Here is an 18,601-nt window from a genome sequence, read left to right as displayed (position 1 = left end):
TCTTTGGACTTGACTGAAGCTGTTTATTCGTGTCAGCAAAACACAATATTTGTGTTTCAAGTTTGGACCCGACTGAAGGTTTTCCTGTCAGCAGATCATCGGATCGGATCTGAAGTGTCTCGGATCGCCGCCACATTCAGGCTTTCACCCGCGTCCTGGTTTTATTTTGGTGATCTTTCCTCTGTTCCTGGAAGTGATGTGGGTATCCCTGGCTTCACGCACGCCCTGCCCCTTTGGATTACGCACAGGGTGTTGGGGGGGGGGGGGCGCTGCCGTATTCCGGGCTTCGCTCTGACAACCTCCGCTGTTAGAAGAGGACGGAATCCCGGAGAACCGCTGCACAGGAACCGCGGAAAGGTCCCGCTCTGCGCGCACGTACACAGAAGAAGCCGGATTAATGGCTTTTAGGGGCCGCGGTAGCGATGCAGCGCCGCACCTCCAGCCCAGAAGAACCGAAGCACCCTGTTTACATTACCAGCAAGTGTATGACATCCTGTATCATCTGCTCCAAGTCTGAGAGGAGGCACAAGTCCTTCAGACACTGACCGGGACTGAAGGGAAGCGGGACAGAAGAAGCCAGACGGCCGCTGAGGTGCCTGCAGGCCGGATCTGCGTGCGTGATGGAGCTAGAGAACATCGTAGCCAACACGGTGCTGCTGAAAGCCAGAGAGGGTAAGTGAGCACCCCTATAGGCCCGGCTGGAGGGGAGGCTGGAAGGGCTGGAGGGAGGCTGGTGGGGAGGCTGGAGGGAGGCTGGTGGGGAGGCTGGTGGGGAGGCTGGAGGGAGGCTGGAAGGGCTGGAGGGAGGCTGGAGGGGAGGCTGGAAGGGCTGGAGGGAGGCTGGAGGGGAGGCTGGAAGGGCTGGAGGGAGGCTGGAGGGGAGGCTGGAAGGGCTGGAGGGAGGCTGGAGGGGAGGCTGGAAGGGCTGGAGGGAGGCTGGAGGGGAGGCTGGAAGGGCTGGAGGGAGGCTGGAGGGGAGGCTGGAAGGGCTGGAGGGAGGCTGGAGGGGAGGCTGGAAGGGCTGGAGGGAGGCTGGTGGGGAGGCTGGAGGGAGGCTGGTGGGGAGGCTGGAGGGGAGGCTGGAAGGGCTGGAGGGAGGCTGGTGGGGAGGCTGGAGGGGAGGCTGGAAGGGCTGGAGGGGAGGCTGGTGGGGAGGCTGGAAGGGCTGGAGGGAGGCTGGAAGGGCTGGAGGGGAGGCTGGAAGGGCTGGAGGGAGGCTGGAGGGGAGGTTGGTGGGGAGGCTGGAGCAGGTAGATGCAGGTAGACCACGAGGCGGCTAAAGTCTCTCACATCCTGGGACAGCGTTGGCACCATGTATCCAGTAGCTCCCAGGCAGACTGACTGACTGACTGACTGACTGACTGACTTCTGGTCACCTCCTTCTCCTTTCACTCATCCGTCTGGAAGATTCCACCTTTCATCATCAGCCATCATGGCTTCAGCTGGAGGTTCTGTTATGGTTCCTTTGGTTCTGGTTAAAGGCCCTTTTATCTGCTGCCCAGAAGCTCATTTTTATCTGAGGGTTGATCCTCAGACCTTCATGTTTCTGTTGGCCGAGGAGAGATTTTGTTGTCCTCATTCTGGAACCACTTAGTTAAACATGAAACCCACTTGTGCGAGTCAAGCCTGTGGGCTGATGAACACATGATGCTTGGCTGATGTGTTGAGAAGAAACATGACAGAGGGAGATGTTTGGTGGAACAAGCCCAGGACTGCAGCTGCAACCCCTCCCTGGAGCTCAGATCTGAAGGCTCTGCTGGTGAAGTTGGTCTTTTGGAAGCAGCGAAGGATTTGAGCTGGTCTGATGGACCAAAGTGTGTCCTAGTCTGGGCCGGAACAGGTCACGACTGCAGCTCTGATGGCTGATGGGGACGACACCACAGTGCATTATGGGAAGAACCTTTGGGTCCTGGGACCCATATGGATGATAGCACCTACCTGAGCAATGCTGCGGATCAGGTTCACCCTTTCACTCCGTCTGCAGGATAATTCTCCATCCCATGAAGCTAAAAAGCTTCAGGAAATGCTTGAGGAGAAGTTTAAGGTCTTGACCCTGCTCAGATAGTCCGTCTCCAGGGGTCAACAGGTCACAGCAATAGCAGCCGCTTGTGGTGGAAAGACGTGAGTGGGAGGCTCTGGGTGGTGCTGTCAGCTGGGCTGAACATGGTGGCTGCCTGGGTCCACACGCACGGCTTATGTGGACCCACGAGGTGATGAGCACCTAACGGAGCTGAGATGCTAATGATGCTACGTCAAAACACACAGTGGATTTGGCTTCTTTATTTAGGTTTATTGCAGTATATTTGAATGAACTGAGTCACCTGTGCACTTGCAACAGGTGTTTTCAGGGGACCTGTTTTGCTGAAAGCTTCAATCCTTTAATACTCCCCAAAGTTTATTTGCCTGGACCCTGTGGTAGCTCCACCTGTGGCCCAGTCACGGCTGGGATGGACAACCCGTCCTAATCCTAACCCTAACACTAACACTAACCCTAACCAACCTGTCCTAACCTAACCCTAACCAACCTGTCCTAACCTAACCTAACCCTAACCAACCTGTCCTAACCTAACCGTAACCCTAACCAACCTGTCCTAACCTAACCCTAACCAACCTGTCCTAACCTAACCAACCTGTCCTAACCTAACCCTAACCAACCTGTCCTAACCTAACCCTAACCAACCTGTCCTAACCTAACCCTAACCCTAACCAACCTGTCCTAACCTAACCCTAACCAACCTGTCATAACCTAACCCTAACCAACCTGTCCTAACCTAACCCTAACCAACCTGCCCTAACCCTAACCAACCTACCCTAACCTAACCTAACCAACCTGCCCTAACCTAACACTAACCCTAACTGACCTGTCCTAACCTAACACTAACCCTAACCAACCTGTCCTAACCTAACCCTAACCAGCAGTGTAGCACCAGTGTAGGACCAGTGTAGGGACAGTGTAGGGACAGTGTAGGACCACTGTAGGACCAGTGTAGGGACAGTGTAGGACCAGTGTAGGACCAGTGTAGGGACAGTGTAGGACCACTGTAGGACCAGTGTAGGGACAGTGTAGGACCAGTGTAGGGACAGTGTAGGACCAGTGTAGGGACAGTGTAGGGACAGTGTAGGGACAGTGTAGGACCACTGTAGGACCAGTGTAGGTCCAGTGTAGCACCAGTGTAGGACCACTGTAGGACCAGTGTAGGGCCAGTGTAGGGCCAGTGTAGGACCAGTGTAGGGCCAGTGTAGGGCCAGTGTAGGACCAGTGTAGGGCCAGTGTAGGACCAGTGTAGGGCCAGTGTAGCACCAGTGTAGGACCACTGTAGGACCAGTGTGGGGCCAGTGTAGCACCAGTGTAGGACCAGTGTAGGGCCAGTGTAGGACCAGTGTAGGACCAGTGTAGGGCCAGTGTGGGGCCAGTGTAGCACCAGTGTAGGACCAGTGTAGGACCAGTGTAGGGCCAGTGTAGGACCAGTGTAGGGCCAGTGTAGCACCAGTGTAGGACCAGTGTAGGGCCAGTGTAGGACCAGTGTAGGGCCAGTGTAGGGCCAGTGTAGGACCAGTGTGGGGCCAGTGTAGCACCAGTGTAGGACCAGTGTAGGGCCAGTGTAGCACCAGTGTAGGACCAGTGTAGGGCCAGTGTAGGACCAGTGTAGGGCCAGTGTAGCACCAGTGTAGGACCACTGTAGGACCAGTGTGGGGCCAGTGTAGGACCACTGTAGGACCACTGTAGGACCAGTGTAGGACCACTGTAGGACCACTGTAGGACCAGTGTAGGACCAGTGTAGGGCCAGTGTAGGACCAGTGTAGGGCCAGTGTAGGGCCAGTGTAGGGCCAGTGTAGGACCAGTGTAGGGCCAGTGTAGGGCCAGTGTAGGACCAGTGTAGGGCCAGTGTAGGACCAGTGTAGCACCAGCGTAGGACCAGTTTAGGGCCAGTGTAGGACCAGTGTAGGGCCAGTGTAGGACCAGTGTAGGACCAGTGTAGGACCAGTGTAGCACCAGTGTAGCGCCAGTGTAGGGCCAGTGTAGGACCAGTGTAGGACCAGTGTAGGGCCAGTGTAGGGCCAGTGTAGCACCAGTGTAGGGCCAGTGTAGGACCAGTGTAGGGCCAGTGTAGGGCCAGTGTAGGACCAGTGTAGGGCCAGTGTAGGACCAGTGTAGCGCCAGTGTAGGGCCAGTGTAGGACCAGTGTAGGACCAGTGTAGCACCAGTGTAGGGCCAGTGTAGGACCAGTGTAGCACCAGTGTAGGGCCAGTGTAGGACCAGTGTAGGGCCAGTGTAGGACCAGTGTAGGGCCAGTGTAGGACCAGTGTAGGGCCAGTGTAGGAGTGTCCTGTTGGTGTGGACTCTGCTCTGTTCTGCTGCATTTTTATGGATGAGCAAACAACATGGATTACCATATCCACAGTCTGTGTTTGTGTGAGCGTGTGTGTGTGTGTGTGTGTGTGTGTGTGTGTGTGTGTGTGTGTGTGTGTAGATTTAACACACCATTTCATTATATAATGTGAGTCTATTGAACAGTTTTCCTCACATTCCACATTTGCCATGTTACATAAAAGGAAACTTGTGACATGACAGGAAGTGTGTCCTGTCTGCGGCTTTTTGTCCTTTCAAAGCAGAGAACTTTCTGCATGTGGAAGTGATTATCTTCAATCAATCTCTATCTGTCTGACACACACACACACACACACACACACACACACACACTCGTCGTGACAGATGTCTGTGATTCAAATGATGTCCTCAGGGCTTTGGGCAGATGTAATAATCAGGTGAGATTAGCAGGAAGAAAGCTCCCTCTCCTGGATCACCTGTCTGACCACAGCCAGGGAAGTCACCTGTGGAGCGGTAGGTCCAAATGAAGCTCCTGAAGCCCCGGTAGGTTCATGTGTGTGTCGCTGCTGCCACACGTGAACCAGCAGGACGGCCGATTCTTCAGTTCCCCCAGTTGTTGTGTGGTCGTGTCAGGTTTATTGTGACTGGGCGGGTGTGGTCGCTGCACCACAGGAAGCAGGTGGAAGCACTGAAGAAAGGGACTATGGCAGGAAGACGCTCTGTTGCCCCATGAGGTCATGTGTGTGTGTGTGTGTGTGTGTGTGTGTGTGCATGCACACGATGCCACCAGTGCAAGATGGCTGCGTCGAAGGTGTAAAATCATTGCTTCAGATGTGGGTAGAGGGTGGTCATTGTCTTTGGTGGTCACCCCAACAGTGGAGAGGAGGCCGCCATGTTGTTGCCTTCATTAGCTGCACTGATAACGCTGCCACAGCGCTGACTTCCTGTCTGCAGGGTTGTGTTACCGCTGACTTCCTGTCTGCAGGGTTGTGTTACCGCTGACTTCCTGTCTGCAGGGTTGTGTTACCGCTGACTTCCTGTCTGCAGAGTTGTGTTACCGCTGACTTCCTGTCTGCAGGGTTGTGTTACCGCTGACTTCCTGTCTGCAGAGTTGTGTTACCGCTGACTTCCTGTCTGCAGGGTTGTGTTACCGCTGACTTCCTGTCTGCAGGGTTGTGTTACCGCTGACTTCCTGTCTGCAGGGTTGTGTTACCGCTGGCTTCCTGTCTGCAGAGTTGTGTTTACCGCTGACTTCCTGTCTGCAGGGTTGTGTTACCGCTGACTTCCTGTCTGCAGAGTTGTGTTACCGCTGACTTCCTGTCTGCAGGGTTGTGTTACCGCTGACTTCCTGTCTGCAGGGTTGTGTTTACCGCTGACTTCCTGTCTGCAGGGTTTGTGTTACCGCTGACTTCCTGTCTGCAGGGTTGTGTTACCGCTGACTTCCTGTCTGCAGGGTTGTGTTACCGCTGACTTCCTGTCTGCAGGGTTGTGTTACCGCTGACTTCCTGTCTGCAGGGTTGTGTTACCGCTGACTTCCTGTCTGCAGGGTTGTGTTACCGCTGACTTCCTGTCTGCAGGGTTGTGTTACCGCTGACTTCCTGTCTGCAGAGTTGTGTTACCGCTGACTTCCTGTCTGCAGGGTTGTGTTACTGCTGACTGACTGGAAAGGTTTTTCTCCATCATGGACCTGACCTGGATCTGAACTGGACCTGAACTGGACTTGACCTGGACCTGAATTGGATCTGACCCGGACCTTAACTGGACTTGACCTGGACCTGAATTGGATCTGACCTGGACCTGACTTGGACCTGACCTGGACCTGAACTGGACCTGACCTGGACCTGACCTGGACCTGAACTGGACCTGACCTGGACCTCAACTGGACCTGAACAGTCAGATGGAGCAGCAGCGGTCAGACTGATGTGGAGCTGTTGAAGTTCAGGCTGCTCCCTCCTGCTGATGTTCAGCCTGTCATGATGGTTCAGAGGAGGACCCAGAAGACCCCAGATCACCATGGAGACAGTATCCAAGCATGCGGGAGGTGGCCTGTGGCTCACAAATACACACACACACGTGCATTTAAGATTCAAGATGGACTTTATTCATCCCCGTAGGGAAACTGAACTGTAGTAGCAGCCTAACGTGGATGAATATAACTGGAGACGAGGTTTGTATTTACAAAGTATAGAAGCAGAATAAATAAATACAAATAAGATTAGAACGTTATAAGCATATATACAGCATATTGACTGGGTTTGGATGAATTATAGAGTCTAACAGCAGGAAGGACTTCCTGTAGCGTTCCTGAGAGCAGCGAGGCTGCAGGAGTCTGTTGCTGAAGCTGCTCCTCAGTTTGTCCACTGTGTTATGGAGGGGGTGGGAGGGACTGTCCATGATTGTCCACAGTTTCAACACCATCCTGTCCCTCACCACCTCGTCCAAGTTTGCCAGTCTACAGCCAACAACAGACCCTGCCTTTTTGATGAGTTTGTTGAGTCTGTTAGCATCCTTTGCTTTAATGCCTGCTCCCCAGCACACTACAGTTCTCCCTGCTCCACCTACCAAAACTCTCCCCAAGGTCCCTGTATTCCTCCTCCTGTCCATTCTCCACACACCCAACTATGACTGCACACACACACATGTCCGTGTACACACACACTGAATGGGAAAGAGTGTTAGAAACCTCTTCATGAAGGCCTCTGGACCCTGGGCTGACTCTTCTTCACCCCTGAAAGAAATAACCTTGAAATGTGAAGAACTTTATCACAGCGTTGTTCTTGTCTCACCCCACAGGTGGGGGAGGAAAGCGGAAAGGGAGGAGCAAAAAATGGAAAGAGATCCTTCGTTTCCCCCATATAAGCCAGTGTGCGGAGCTGCGGAACAGCATTGGTGTGTGTGTGTGTGTGTGTGTGTGTGCGTGTGTGTGTGTGTGTTGCCCACATTGTGACAGGTGTGTGTCTCCAGACAGGAGCTACCTCAGCGTCTGTGAGAGGCAGCCAATCGGACGGCTTCTCTTCCGGCTGTTCTGTGAGACCAGGGTGAACCTGGATCTCTGCATCCAGCTGCTGGACGCGATGGTACGATCAGCTGCACACACACACACGCACACACAGCTGCACACACACACGCACACAGCTGCACACAGCTGCACACACACACACACACAGCTGCACACACACACACACACACAGCTGCACACAGCTGCACACACAGCTGCACACACACACACAGCACACAGCTGCACACACAGCTGCACACACAGCTGCACACACACACACACACACAGCTGCACACAGCTGCACACACAGCTGCACACACACACACAGCACACAGCTGCACACACAGCTGCACACACAGCTGCACACACACACACACACACAGCTGCACACAGCTGCACACACAGCTGCACACACACACACAGCACACAGCTGCACACACAGCTGCACACACACACACACACACAGCTGCACACAGCTGCACACAGCTGCACACACAGCACACAGCTGCACACACACACGCACACACAGCTGCACACAGCTGCACACACAGCTGCACACACACACACACGCACACACAGCTGCACACACACACGCACACACAGCTGCACACAGCTGCACACACAGCTGCACACACACACACGCACACACAGCTGCACACAGCTGCACACACAGCTGCACACACACACACGCACACACAGCTGCACACAGCTGCACACACAGCTGCACACACCACACACACACACAGCTGCACACAGCTGCACACAGCTGCACACACAGCACACAGCTGCACACACACACGCACACACAGCTGCACACACAGCTGCACACACAGCTGCACACACACACACAGCACACAGCTGCACACACAGCTGCACACAGCTGCACACAGCTGCACACACAGCTGCACACACAGCTGCACACACAGCTGCACACACAGCTGCACACACAGCTGCACACAGCTGCACACACAGCTGCACACACAGCTGCACACAGCTGCACACACTGCACACACAGCACACAGCTGCACACACAGCTGCACACACAGCTGCACACACAGCTGCACACACACGCTTCACTCTAACGTTCCTCCTCAGGGGGGCAGTGGGAACGGTGGCAGGAGGACGCCTAGGGGAGCCACCAGGGCACCATCACAGCCTCAGCCCTGCACACCTGGACCTCCGTCCTTGTCTTTCACCAACTGTCCCACAACCCTGACCAGTCCAAACAGAGACTGGTTATTTTTACAGTTAACCTGGTTGAGATGAGGTGATGGTCTAGTAATTACAGTTAACCTGGTTGGGATCAGGTGATGGTCTAGTAATTACAGTTAACCTGGTTGAGATGAGGTGATGGTCTAGTAATTACAGTTAACCTGGTTGGGATCAGGTGATGGTCTAGTAATTACAGTTAACCTGGTTGAGATGAGGTGATGGCCTAGTAATTACAGTTAACCTGGTTGGGATCAGGTGATGGTCTAGTAATTACAGTTAACCTGGTTGAGATGAGGTGATGGCCTAGTAATTACAGTTAACCTGGTTGAGATGAGGTGATGGTCTAATAATTACAGTTAACATGGTTGAGATGAGGTGATGGTCTAATAATTACAGTTAACCTGGTTGAGATGAGGTGATGGCCTAGTAATTACAGTTAACCTGGTTGAGATGAGGTGATGGTCTAGTAATTACAGTTAACCTGGTTGAGATGAGGTGATGGTCTAATAATTACAGTTAACCTGGTTGAGATGAGGTGATGGCCTAGTAATTACAGTTAACCTGGTTGAGATGAGGTGATGGTCTAGTAATTACAGTTAACCTGGTTGAGATGAGGTGATGGTCTAATAATTACAGTTAACCTGGTTGAGATGAGGTGATGGTCTAGTAATTACAGTTAACCTGGTTGAGATGAGGTGATGGTCTAGTAATTACAGTTAACCTGGTTAAGATGAGGTGATGGTCTAATAATTACAGTTAACCTGGTTGAGATGAGGTGATGGTCTAATAATTACAGTTAACCTGGTTGAGATGAGGTGATGGTCTAATAATTACGGTTAACCTGGTTGAGATGAGGTGATGGTCTAATAATTACGGTTAACCTGGTTGAGATGAGGTGATGGTCTAATAATTACAGTTAACCTGGTTGAGATGAGGTGATGGTCTAATAATTACAGTTAACCTGGTTGAGATGAGGTGATGGTCTAATAATTACAGTTAACCTGGTTGAGATGAGGTGATGGTCTAGTAATTACAGTTAACCTGGTTGAGATGAGGTGATGGTCTAATAATTACAGTTAACCTGGTTGAGATGAGGTGATGGTCTAATAATTACAGTTAACCTGGTTGAGATGAGGTGATGGTCTAATAATTACAGTTCAACCTGTTGAGATGAGGTATGGTCTAGTAATTACAGTTAACCTGGTTGAGATGGAGGTGATGTCTAATAATTACAGTTAACCTGGTTGAGATGAGGTGATGGTCTAATAATTACAGTTAACCTGGTTGAGATGAGGGTGATGTGTCCTAGTAATTACAGTTAACCCTGGTTGGATGAGGTGATGGTCTAATAATTAACGTTTACCTGGTTGAGATGAGGTGATGTCTAATAATTACGGTTAACCTGGTTGAGATGAGGTGATGGTCTAATAATTACAGTTAACCTGGTTGAGATGAGGTGATGGTCTAATAATTACAGTTAACCTGGTTGAGATGAGGTGATGGTCTAATAATTACGGTTAACCTGGTTGAGATGAGGTGATGGTCTAGTAATTACGGTTAACCTGGTTGAGATGAGGTGATGGTCTAGTAATTACGGTTAACCTGGTTGAGATGAGGTGATGGTCTAATAATTACAGTTAACCTGGTTGAGATGAGGTGATGGTCTAATAATTACAGTTAACCTGGTTGAGATGAGGTGATGGTCTAATAATTACAGTTAACCTGGTTAGGATGAGGTGATGGTCTAATAATTACAGTTAACCTGGTTGAGATGAGGTGATGGTCTAATAATTACAGTTAACCTGGTTATAAATATAAGTTAAATAAAAGGGATGCATTCAAGCGTCTGCCAACAGTCAAAGATTTGAAAGCATCGTTTCACCTGTGGAGGAGTTCTGATGAATGCAGTTAAATATTCATCTGTGAGCGCGGAGGTGGAACACAGATGTCGTTGATGTTCACCTGTTTGTCCTGTTCGAGGACAGCTGACAACAGTGTGATCCTGTTGTTGTCCAGGAAGACTACGAGGTCACACCTGACGAAAAAAGAAGGAACCAGGGGGACAAGATCATCAAGACCTTTCTGTCAAAACAAGTAGGTTTTTCTCTTCAAAGATCAAAGCCAGAGCATTTCATCTGTAACCAAGGAGGCGCTAAATGAGGCAGCGCCTGTTACCTGTAGGACCCAATCAGGAGTCAAGCTGTCCCCTAACTTCAGGCTGTGCGTGTTTGCCTGTGGTGCGATGCTGACGTGTGACTCCTCTGTGCCTGTAAATGTCTGTGTGTGACGAAGTCCCCTCAGCATGTCAACGTTGTTGAGGTGTTTGCAGACCAGTGCCGGCGGGATCTCGAGCGAAGTCCACGTAGGGAGATCTTCAGCACCTGTCGCACGTGAGTGTCCCGTCCACCCGTGCTCTTCTCCCCTGCCTTAACCTCTGGCCGTCCACGTGCACATGGCACTGCTGATGTTGTGTTCTGGCTCAGGGCCGTCCACGAGTACTTGCGCGGAGCTCCGTTTGCTGATTACCAGAACAGCATGTTCTTCGACCGCTTCCTGCAGTGGAAGATGCTGGAGAGGTGAGAGAAGCACCTGTGCAAGAGCTGCTAGCTAAAGTACCACATGCTACCGGCAGCTGAGGAACAAGCACCTGCTCATTTCCTGCTCCTGGCTGTTTTCAACACACTTCAAATCTTCAGGGGTTAAAAAAGCATAAGAAATAATGGAAATGATGATGATGATGATGATAATAATGAGACAAACAAAAGGACCTTGAATCCAGTTCCAACACCGGCTGACTGATCCAGTTGGCGATGCTTAGAGCTTTTATGGATTTTTCTGCTTCTGTGGTCTGCCAGGCAACCCGTCACCAAAGATACCTTCAGGCAGTACCGAGTTCTAGGGAAGGGAGGATTCGGAGAGGTAAGGTCATGAAGCCGTGATGCAGGTTGATGCTAGAAAGCTGCAGTGACCAGATGCACGTGTGCTGCAGGTGTGTGCTTGTCAGGTGAGAGCTACAGGAAAGATGTATGCCTGCAAGAAGCTGGAGAAGAAGAGGATAAAGAAAAGGAAAGGAGAATCTATGGCTCTCAACGAAAAAGTGATCTTGGAAAACGTCAACAGCAGATTTGTTGTGAGTACCTACCTGCGTTCTGCAGTAGTTCCTGCTGGGTTCCTCAGTCCACCCCTCCTTCTTCTCATCTCACAGGTGAGCTTAGCATATACCTATGAGACCAAAGATGCTCTCTGTCTGGTGCTGACCATCATGAATGGTGGAGACCTGAAGTTCCACATCTACAACATGGGCACCCCTGGCTTTGACAGAGAGAGGGTCCAGTTCTACGCGGCTCAGATCTGCTGTGGCCTGGAACACTTGCACAGGGAATCAATTGTCTATAGGTGACTTTTGATTTCATTTCCATGATTCCTGCACAAGGAAATGTCTTATTTGCCCTCAATAACACAAATCAAGGTGGTAAGAAGAAAGAGTAAAAACAACTCCAAATACAGGATAAATATGAAGGAGCTACCCCCCCTTTAAACACCACCTTATTGTGGTGGAAGGGTTTATGCACCCAATTGAACCTAGGAGCTTTGTTGTCTGGGGGTCATTTTACCCCAAGTAGGGTGTCCCAGGTCCTAGGCGATGAGCCAGGCTGAGGTTCTTGAGCTCGGCTTGGCAGTACCATCTCTCTGGAGCCAGCTCTAGGGTTGGGGCTTGCAGGGTTGTGGTTGGGTCTCTGTGGTCGAGTTTCTGCCAGTTGGGTTCATCTTAAAATGTCAACACAAGCCAGAGGTCAATGATTGACTTTGTTTTTGCTTAATCTGATCTCCAGCCACCTGTCTTGGACACGGATTACCACCTGGTGGTGAGTTGGGTCCGCTGGGGAGGAATACCTGGTGGACCCAAAATTATTGTGAGGTTCTGTTGGAAATGTCTGGCTGAGCCCTCCTTCTGCCAGATTCTGAGGGGATCTGGGACATTGACCTTCGGGGGGGGACTTTGAGCCGGAGTGGAACATGTTATCTGCCTCAGCAGTTTGGAGCTATGGATGCAAGGTCTCCCAAATCAGCGGTGGACACTGGACGTAAGGAATCGTCAACTCCTGAAGCAGCTGACGAGTACAGGCAGGCCAGGCCAGGCTAGCCATGGCCCAGGCTGTCCTGGAGACCAAGACCCAAGTCTCTGAGGAGTTTGGTGAGGCAGTGGAGAAGGACTATAGGTTGGACTCGAAAACCTCTGACAGTGGTCTGCCAATAATGTTGACGGTGTGGGTGGGGAGCTGTTAGCCTCAACTGGGGACGTTGGAAGGAACACTTCTACTCCTCAATCCCTCTGACCTGCCACCCAAACCAAAGTGCATTAGGGTAGTTAGCAAGCTCCTCAAAGGCAAGGCATCGGGGCGGGCAAATCCACCCTGGCTACCACAATCTCGCTGTTGGTTGTCGGCAGTAAGTCAGATCCATCTACATGTTGGACTTCAACCTGGCTGGCCTTTTTCACCACTTCACTTCATAACTTTTATGGATGGAATTTCTAGGTGTAGCCAGGGGCCAGAGTCCAATTTTAGAACCACGTGATTTCATCTCTTCTTTTTGCAAATGATGTCCTGTTTTCCTCATCAAGCCAGGACTTTTAACCTGTACTGGGGTGGCTTGCAGCTGAATATGGAGCAAGAACCAGCACCTCCAAATCCAAGGCCCTTGTTCTGGACTGGAGAAGGCTGGCTTGCCTCTTGGGGTTGGTGAAGAGGTCCTGTCTCAATTGAAGTATCTCAGGCTCTTGTTCACAAGTGAGGGAATGATGGAGCTTGAGATTGGCAGGCGGATGGTGCAGCCCACTCAGTCACGTGATCGGTGGGCCTGACCGGGTCAGTCTATGCTGCCATCCTCACCGAGGGTCATGAACTTTGGGTGGTGACTGAAGGTTCACATCAGCGGTGCTGCTGTATCACATGGTGATGCAACTCCAGGCAGCTGTCATTAACGCAGCTGGAGGCGCTACTGAGGATGTCACATGACGTGCCGTGGTGTCGAGTGTCCAGGCTAGGTCCTCATTCACGTGGACGCTCATATTCGAAGCCTCTCACCCGCTCCACCTCAAGCTCCAGGAAGAACAGTGAGGTCGCTTCTCCTTGCATCACCACCTCCCTCCAGTGGGCCCTTTTGTCCCCGTCCGTGAACAGGGGGTGGCTCCAGGACTAGTCGGGAATTAAGAGTCGCTTCTTTCCAGATCTTTCTTTCTGTACCAGATGGTCTTGTTGCCAACCATCAGCATTCCAGCATTTTTCCATTGGGAATGTCCCAGTATTTGACCGTTGAGCCTGACTGTGACGTTGGAGTCAGTTCTGGTCATCTCCAGGGTTCTGTGTGCCTGGTCCAAGGAGACTGTTGGTGGTGGGGGGTTGGACGGTCCCACTGTGTGTGCGTGTCCCTCATCAGTGTGTTGGAGCTGGTGGTCTCAAAGGTCTCAAAGGTGCTTCAGCTGCCTGATTATTGATTTGGACTTTGAATAGAAGGTCCTAAAAACAAGTTCTCTTCTCTGTTTTGCTCTTCTGTAGGTGGTTTGTAGATAAATGTAAAATGTGCTATGTGCTAGAGTAGAGTTCACACTAAACCATGTATGAGGCATGTCCACAAGCATGTTCCATGTTCTGTTGAGGTTAGGGATCCTCTCTGGGACGGTCAGGGCCAGTAGATGCACATCAACAACAATGCTCATGGACGTAGCGCTGGTGGGAGAGGCACATCTTCAGATCTCCTCATTGTGGCTTTCTGCCTAAACCATGGAGACCATCCATAGGGTTCTTAATCCATAGATAGTAGATGTTGCACAGTTGGTGAGCATTCCTTAAAGGGGAAGTGATGATGTATAGTGCATGTATATGTTCAGACTTCTTGTCTCTTCTTCAGGGATCTGAAACCAGAGAACATCCTCTTAGATGACAATGGTGAGTCCTGATGTTTCCTCTGTGGTTCTGAGTGTTTCCCACACAACAGCCATCAATGAGAAAGTGCTGACTCGTGCTTTCCTCCAGGAAACATCCGCATCTCTGACCTGGGCTTGGCCATCAAAGTACCTGCTGGGGAGCTGATCAGAGGCAGGGTGGGCACTGTGGGCTACATGGGTGAGATCCTGCGATCATCATCACGGGAGTCCTTCATGATCAACCAGATCCAGAACAGCTGCCTCCATGTGTTTCAGCTCCAGAGGTGATCCGCAACGAGAGGTACAGCATGAGCCCTGACTGGTGGGGGCTGGGCTGTCTCATCTATGAGATGACGGCCGGACGCTCGCCCTTCCGTGCCCGCAAGGAGCGCGTGAAGCGCGAGGAGGTGGAGCGCAGGGTGCACGAGGAGGAGGAGGAGTATGATGACAAGTTTACTGAGGACACCAAGGCCATCTGTCGACTGGTCAGCACCCATGGAACCGCGGCTCAACATCAGCTGCTCTTTAATATGGTGTTGGCCAGGCAAAATAAGGACGTTCAGTGCGTTTCCATGGACACGAGGGTCCCAGTTCTCTGATCTGACTTCAGTGTTTGTCCCAGTTTTGAGAATCCCAGTTTTGCTACCCACGGAACTCGGATCCTGTGAGAGGACCCTCGTTTTAACAGGTGGCAAAATAAGGAAGAATAAAGACCTGAAGACGGCGCCGTCAGGAGCTCCTCGACGGCGCCGTCAGGAGCTCCTCGACGGCGCCGTCAGGAGCACCTTGATGGTGTCGTCACAGATCCAAAAAGCAGCTTTCTCTTTGTTTATGTAAGCACAAATATGATCAGAACTGGCCGCTCAACTCCAGGGAAACGTGTTGAGTCATGCTAACGCTACACATGACACAATATCAATCAGAACTGGCCGCTCGACTCCAGGGAAACGTGTTGAGTCATGCTAACGCTACACATGACACGATATCAATCAGAACTGGCCGCTCGACTCCAGGGAAACGTGCTGAGTCATGCTAACGCTACACATGACATGATGTCAAAGCAACGTTTTCACCAACGCTGACTGTTAAAGTTACTGACACACCCTGAATTCAGATGAGCTAACGTGTGTGTGTGTGTGTGTGTGTGTGTGTGTGTGTGTTGCCGCTCACTCAGCTGCTGAACAAAGACCCAAAGCGGCGGCTGGGCTGCCTGCTGGACGGAGCCTCGGGCGTCGTGGCCCAGTCGTTTTTCAGAAACATCAACTTTAAGAGGCTGGAGGCTGGAATAGTCGAGCCTCCCTTTGTGCCGGACGTGAGTCTTTTTCTCTCCTCTCTGACATTAAGTCCTGAACGCCAGGGTGATGCTAACGAGTGATGCTAACTGAGGTGCTGAGACGGTCGTGTCTTTTGCCCTCCCAGCCTCGAGCAGTGTACTGCAAGGATGTGTTGGACATCGAGCAATTCTCCACCGTTAAAGGGGTCAACCTGGACCAGACCGACACCGACTTCTACGCTAAATTTGCTACAGGCAGCGTTTCCATCCCATGGCAGAACGAGGTGTGTGTATTATCATCACAGCGTTACAGAGACGTGAGGAGTCTCATCAGCAGGAGCCTTTTCCCTCCTCTCCTCTGCTCCTCCTGCAGATGATTGAAACAGAGTGTTTCAGAGATTTGAATCTGTTTGGGCCTCAAGGCTCACGGCCTCCGGATCTGGACTGGGACCACCCACCAGAGCTGCCCAGACGCAGCCTGCTGGACAGGATCTTCAGGAGGCATGTGAGTCCACACACACACGCACACACACACACATAAAGAACGCACCAAATGAAGGAACTCACACTCTGTCTCGCTGTTGCAGCAGCCAGAGGCGTCCATAGCCCACAGCCGTTTGCAGTCTTCCAGCGTGCACTCTGTGGACTCCATGTCCAACTCTGCCCCCTAGTGGAACAGTGACCGAATGGGAGCCACAGAAGAAACCCTGCATCATGTACACACACACACACACACACACACAGAAGAAGCTGCGAGGGCCTTCCGGGCCTGTGATCCAGGCCTCAGCGTTTCACAGAGGTTTTGAATAAAGCAGACTCTGATCTCCTCAGGACGGACGGGCTGAAGACCAGAGGCTCTGACCCCAGGAAGAGCGGTGGAGGCGCTCTCGTTTCCAGCTCGTCGCTCTTCCTGGCGTCTCTGACCACCTTTTCTTTGGGGATATTTCCAGCTAACGTACCTCATAAAACTCCCAAACATTCACAAACCATCACCTCAAGCTCAAATGTGCAGTTTTTTTCCACATACTCAGGCCAAAGATGACATTTCAGGTGCCTGGCGTCGTCATGTTGCTCTCCTGAAGGTTGCTACCCCCAAGAGGTTCTGAGTGCTGGAGCCTGCTGGATCTGAGCCCGCAGACGTCTCCGACAACACACAATCACGTTGTGTTTGGCTGCATGGAAAGGTGTCAGAATGGACATCTCTCTAGCTCCTCCCATCGTTCCCGGACACGTTCCTGGGTTTACGTCATCCTTTCTCCCTGACCTGAGGTGGAGTCTGAATTAAGAGGCTGTCGGGAACAGAACCGGCTTCCTTCAGTTTGAGGAGATTGTGGCATTTTGTTGTTGGATGCCACTTCCTGTCATTGTTCCGGTCACACTTGTGCTTCATCTTCACCAGAAAACCTTCCATCTTCACCACACGTCCAGGTTCCACCGCAGCTCTTCTAAATGCCTCACGTGTCCGAGGGTTCTTCCTGGTGTTTTGTGTCCTAACGGGGTCTTCATGGTCATGTAGGTGTATCCTCCTGGAGATGAGGTGCAGGAAGGTGCCTGAGGAGCCAGAAAAGACCAACCAAACGAAGAAGTGACCTTCTTGCAGCAGCACAGCCAAAAGGCCTCGTTGTCCTTAAGAATGTCCTGGTCAGGTCCTGGTCAGGTCCTGGTCAGGTCCTGGTCAGGTCCTGACAGCTGGTCCGAGCATTCAGTAACATTGGAACCAGCCATTTTCAGACAGAAGTGCCTCCTTTTTAGCATGATCTGAAGCACTTGGTTTCTTCTACAGTCGTCAGATTCACCAAGAACACGATCGAGACCCAACTCGGAAGGGGTGGGGGGGGGCACCTTCATGTAAGGAGTGCATGTGGAAGCCAAAGCTAACCTCTGTCCTTCCAGTCCCAATAAACTCTAGAGCGAGTCGTCTCCTGCCGTTTCCTCCTTATTCCTCCAGCTTCTCCACGACTGTTGTTAATAGCAGAGCAGGAAGTGTGTGTGTGTGTGTGTGTGTGCGTGTGTGTGTGTGTGTGTGTGTATGCGCGTGCACTATAACTAGTGGTTAGCACTGTGGCCTTACAGCAAAAAGGTTGCGAGTTGGAGCCCCACTTCCACCAGCTTCCAGCTCCCCCCACTGAGAGTCTGCAGGACCTGAATGACTGGTTAGATGAACTTTGGCCGGCTGGTTCGAGCGTCTCCTGAAAGGTTCCTCAGTTGAGCCCCTGACAGGAGCGTGGCTTCAGGACTGTCGGGCATTTTGTTCTTTCCTTTATTTCCTCCTCTCCTGACTCATAAGCGACGATCGTCCTGCAGCCTGAGTTCAGCTTTGCAACAGTCAGCAGAGCGAAGGTGAGGAAGAACCAGTGGATGAGAGCTGCTAACGCTTCATCTCCTCATGTCACACATCCTGCAGAACCTCAGTCACTTTCTCATCACCATCAACTCCAACAACCCGAGTGGAAGAGTGATGAAGCTTCCCGGGGACGAAGGGTCGCAGTTTAAGGCGACCGGGGTTTGTCTCTGACATCCATGAGGCACCATCTGTTTTCCCTCTCCCCCCATCTGATGGCCTGCTGCCCCCCCGCGGCTCTGCCAGCCGCCCTGGTGGCCCTGGACACGCGTCTGACGTGGAGCTGGCTGAGGCGCTGTTGCCGTTAGATACGTGGGAATTTTTAGATGAAGGTTGTGAAAACATGGAAGTGTTCTGATAAGGTGTCAGGGATTACTGTAGGGACATGTTATTGGGAATAACTCTGCTTTTCTGTTGATTTCATTAAAGCTCTGACTTCATCCCTGACTTTTAAGATCCAAAAGTGTTTTAAATGCGTCCCAGAACCACGAGGCCACAGGGGTCCCTCAGGGGTCCCACAG

At 51.7% G+C, this 18,601-nt stretch overlaps 1 protein-coding gene across 4 annotated transcripts; it reads left to right on the top strand.

Annotated features, from left to right (window-relative positions):
* The first annotated feature begins 3 nt into the window (after positions 1 to 3).
* LOC115246487 (G protein-coupled receptor kinase 5-like) lies at positions 4 to 17,658 on the top strand. Of its 4 annotated transcripts, XR_003886600.1 has the most exons (17): positions 240 to 672; positions 7,124 to 7,219; positions 7,295 to 7,407; positions 10,557 to 10,634; positions 10,833 to 10,930; positions 11,024 to 11,116; positions 11,396 to 11,459; positions 11,530 to 11,670; positions 11,746 to 11,936; positions 14,451 to 14,488; positions 14,576 to 14,665; positions 14,743 to 14,951; positions 15,641 to 15,778; positions 15,886 to 16,023; positions 16,113 to 16,244; positions 16,327 to 17,374; positions 17,419 to 17,658. XR_003886600.1 is itself a non-coding variant. In XM_029829612.1 (16 exons), exons 1-16 carry the CDS (start codon positions 621 to 623, stop codon positions 16,408 to 16,410), a joined length of 1,752 nt encoding a protein of 583 aa, XP_029685472.1. In that variant the 5' UTR covers positions 4 to 620; the 3' UTR covers positions 16,411 to 17,658. The 4 variants fall into 4 exon arrangements, 3 of the variants coding, with proteins under 3 accessions (XP_029685472.1, XP_029685473.1, XP_011615255.1); XM_029829612.1 differs by having other exon boundaries at positions 4 to 672; positions 16,330 to 17,658; XM_029829613.1 differs by having other exon boundaries at positions 239 to 672; positions 7,299 to 7,407; positions 16,327 to 17,658.
* Positions 17,659 to 18,601: the final 943 nt, after the last annotated feature.

Source organism: Takifugu rubripes, chromosome 21 (genome assembly GCF_901000725.2).
Source record: "Takifugu rubripes chromosome 21, fTakRub1.2, whole genome shotgun sequence".
In the NCBI taxonomy this organism is placed as follows: Eukaryota; Metazoa; Chordata; class Actinopteri; order Tetraodontiformes; family Tetraodontidae; genus Takifugu; species Takifugu rubripes.
This window is presented reverse-complemented; position numbering and strand designations above follow the sequence as displayed.

Coding starts and splice junctions, on each gene's coding strand:
- LOC115246487 (XM_011616953.2), top strand. CDS start 621: ATGGAGCTAGAGAACATCGTAGCCAACACGGTGCTGCTGAAAGCCAGA. Junction 11,460..11,529: donor GGAAGGGAGGATTCGGAGAG/GTAAGGTCATGA, acceptor CGTGTGCTGCAG/GTGTGTGCTTGTCAGGTGAG. Junction 11,671..11,745: donor ACGTCAACAGCAGATTTGTT/GTGAGTACCTAC, acceptor CTCATCTCACAG/GTGAGCTTAGCATATACCTA.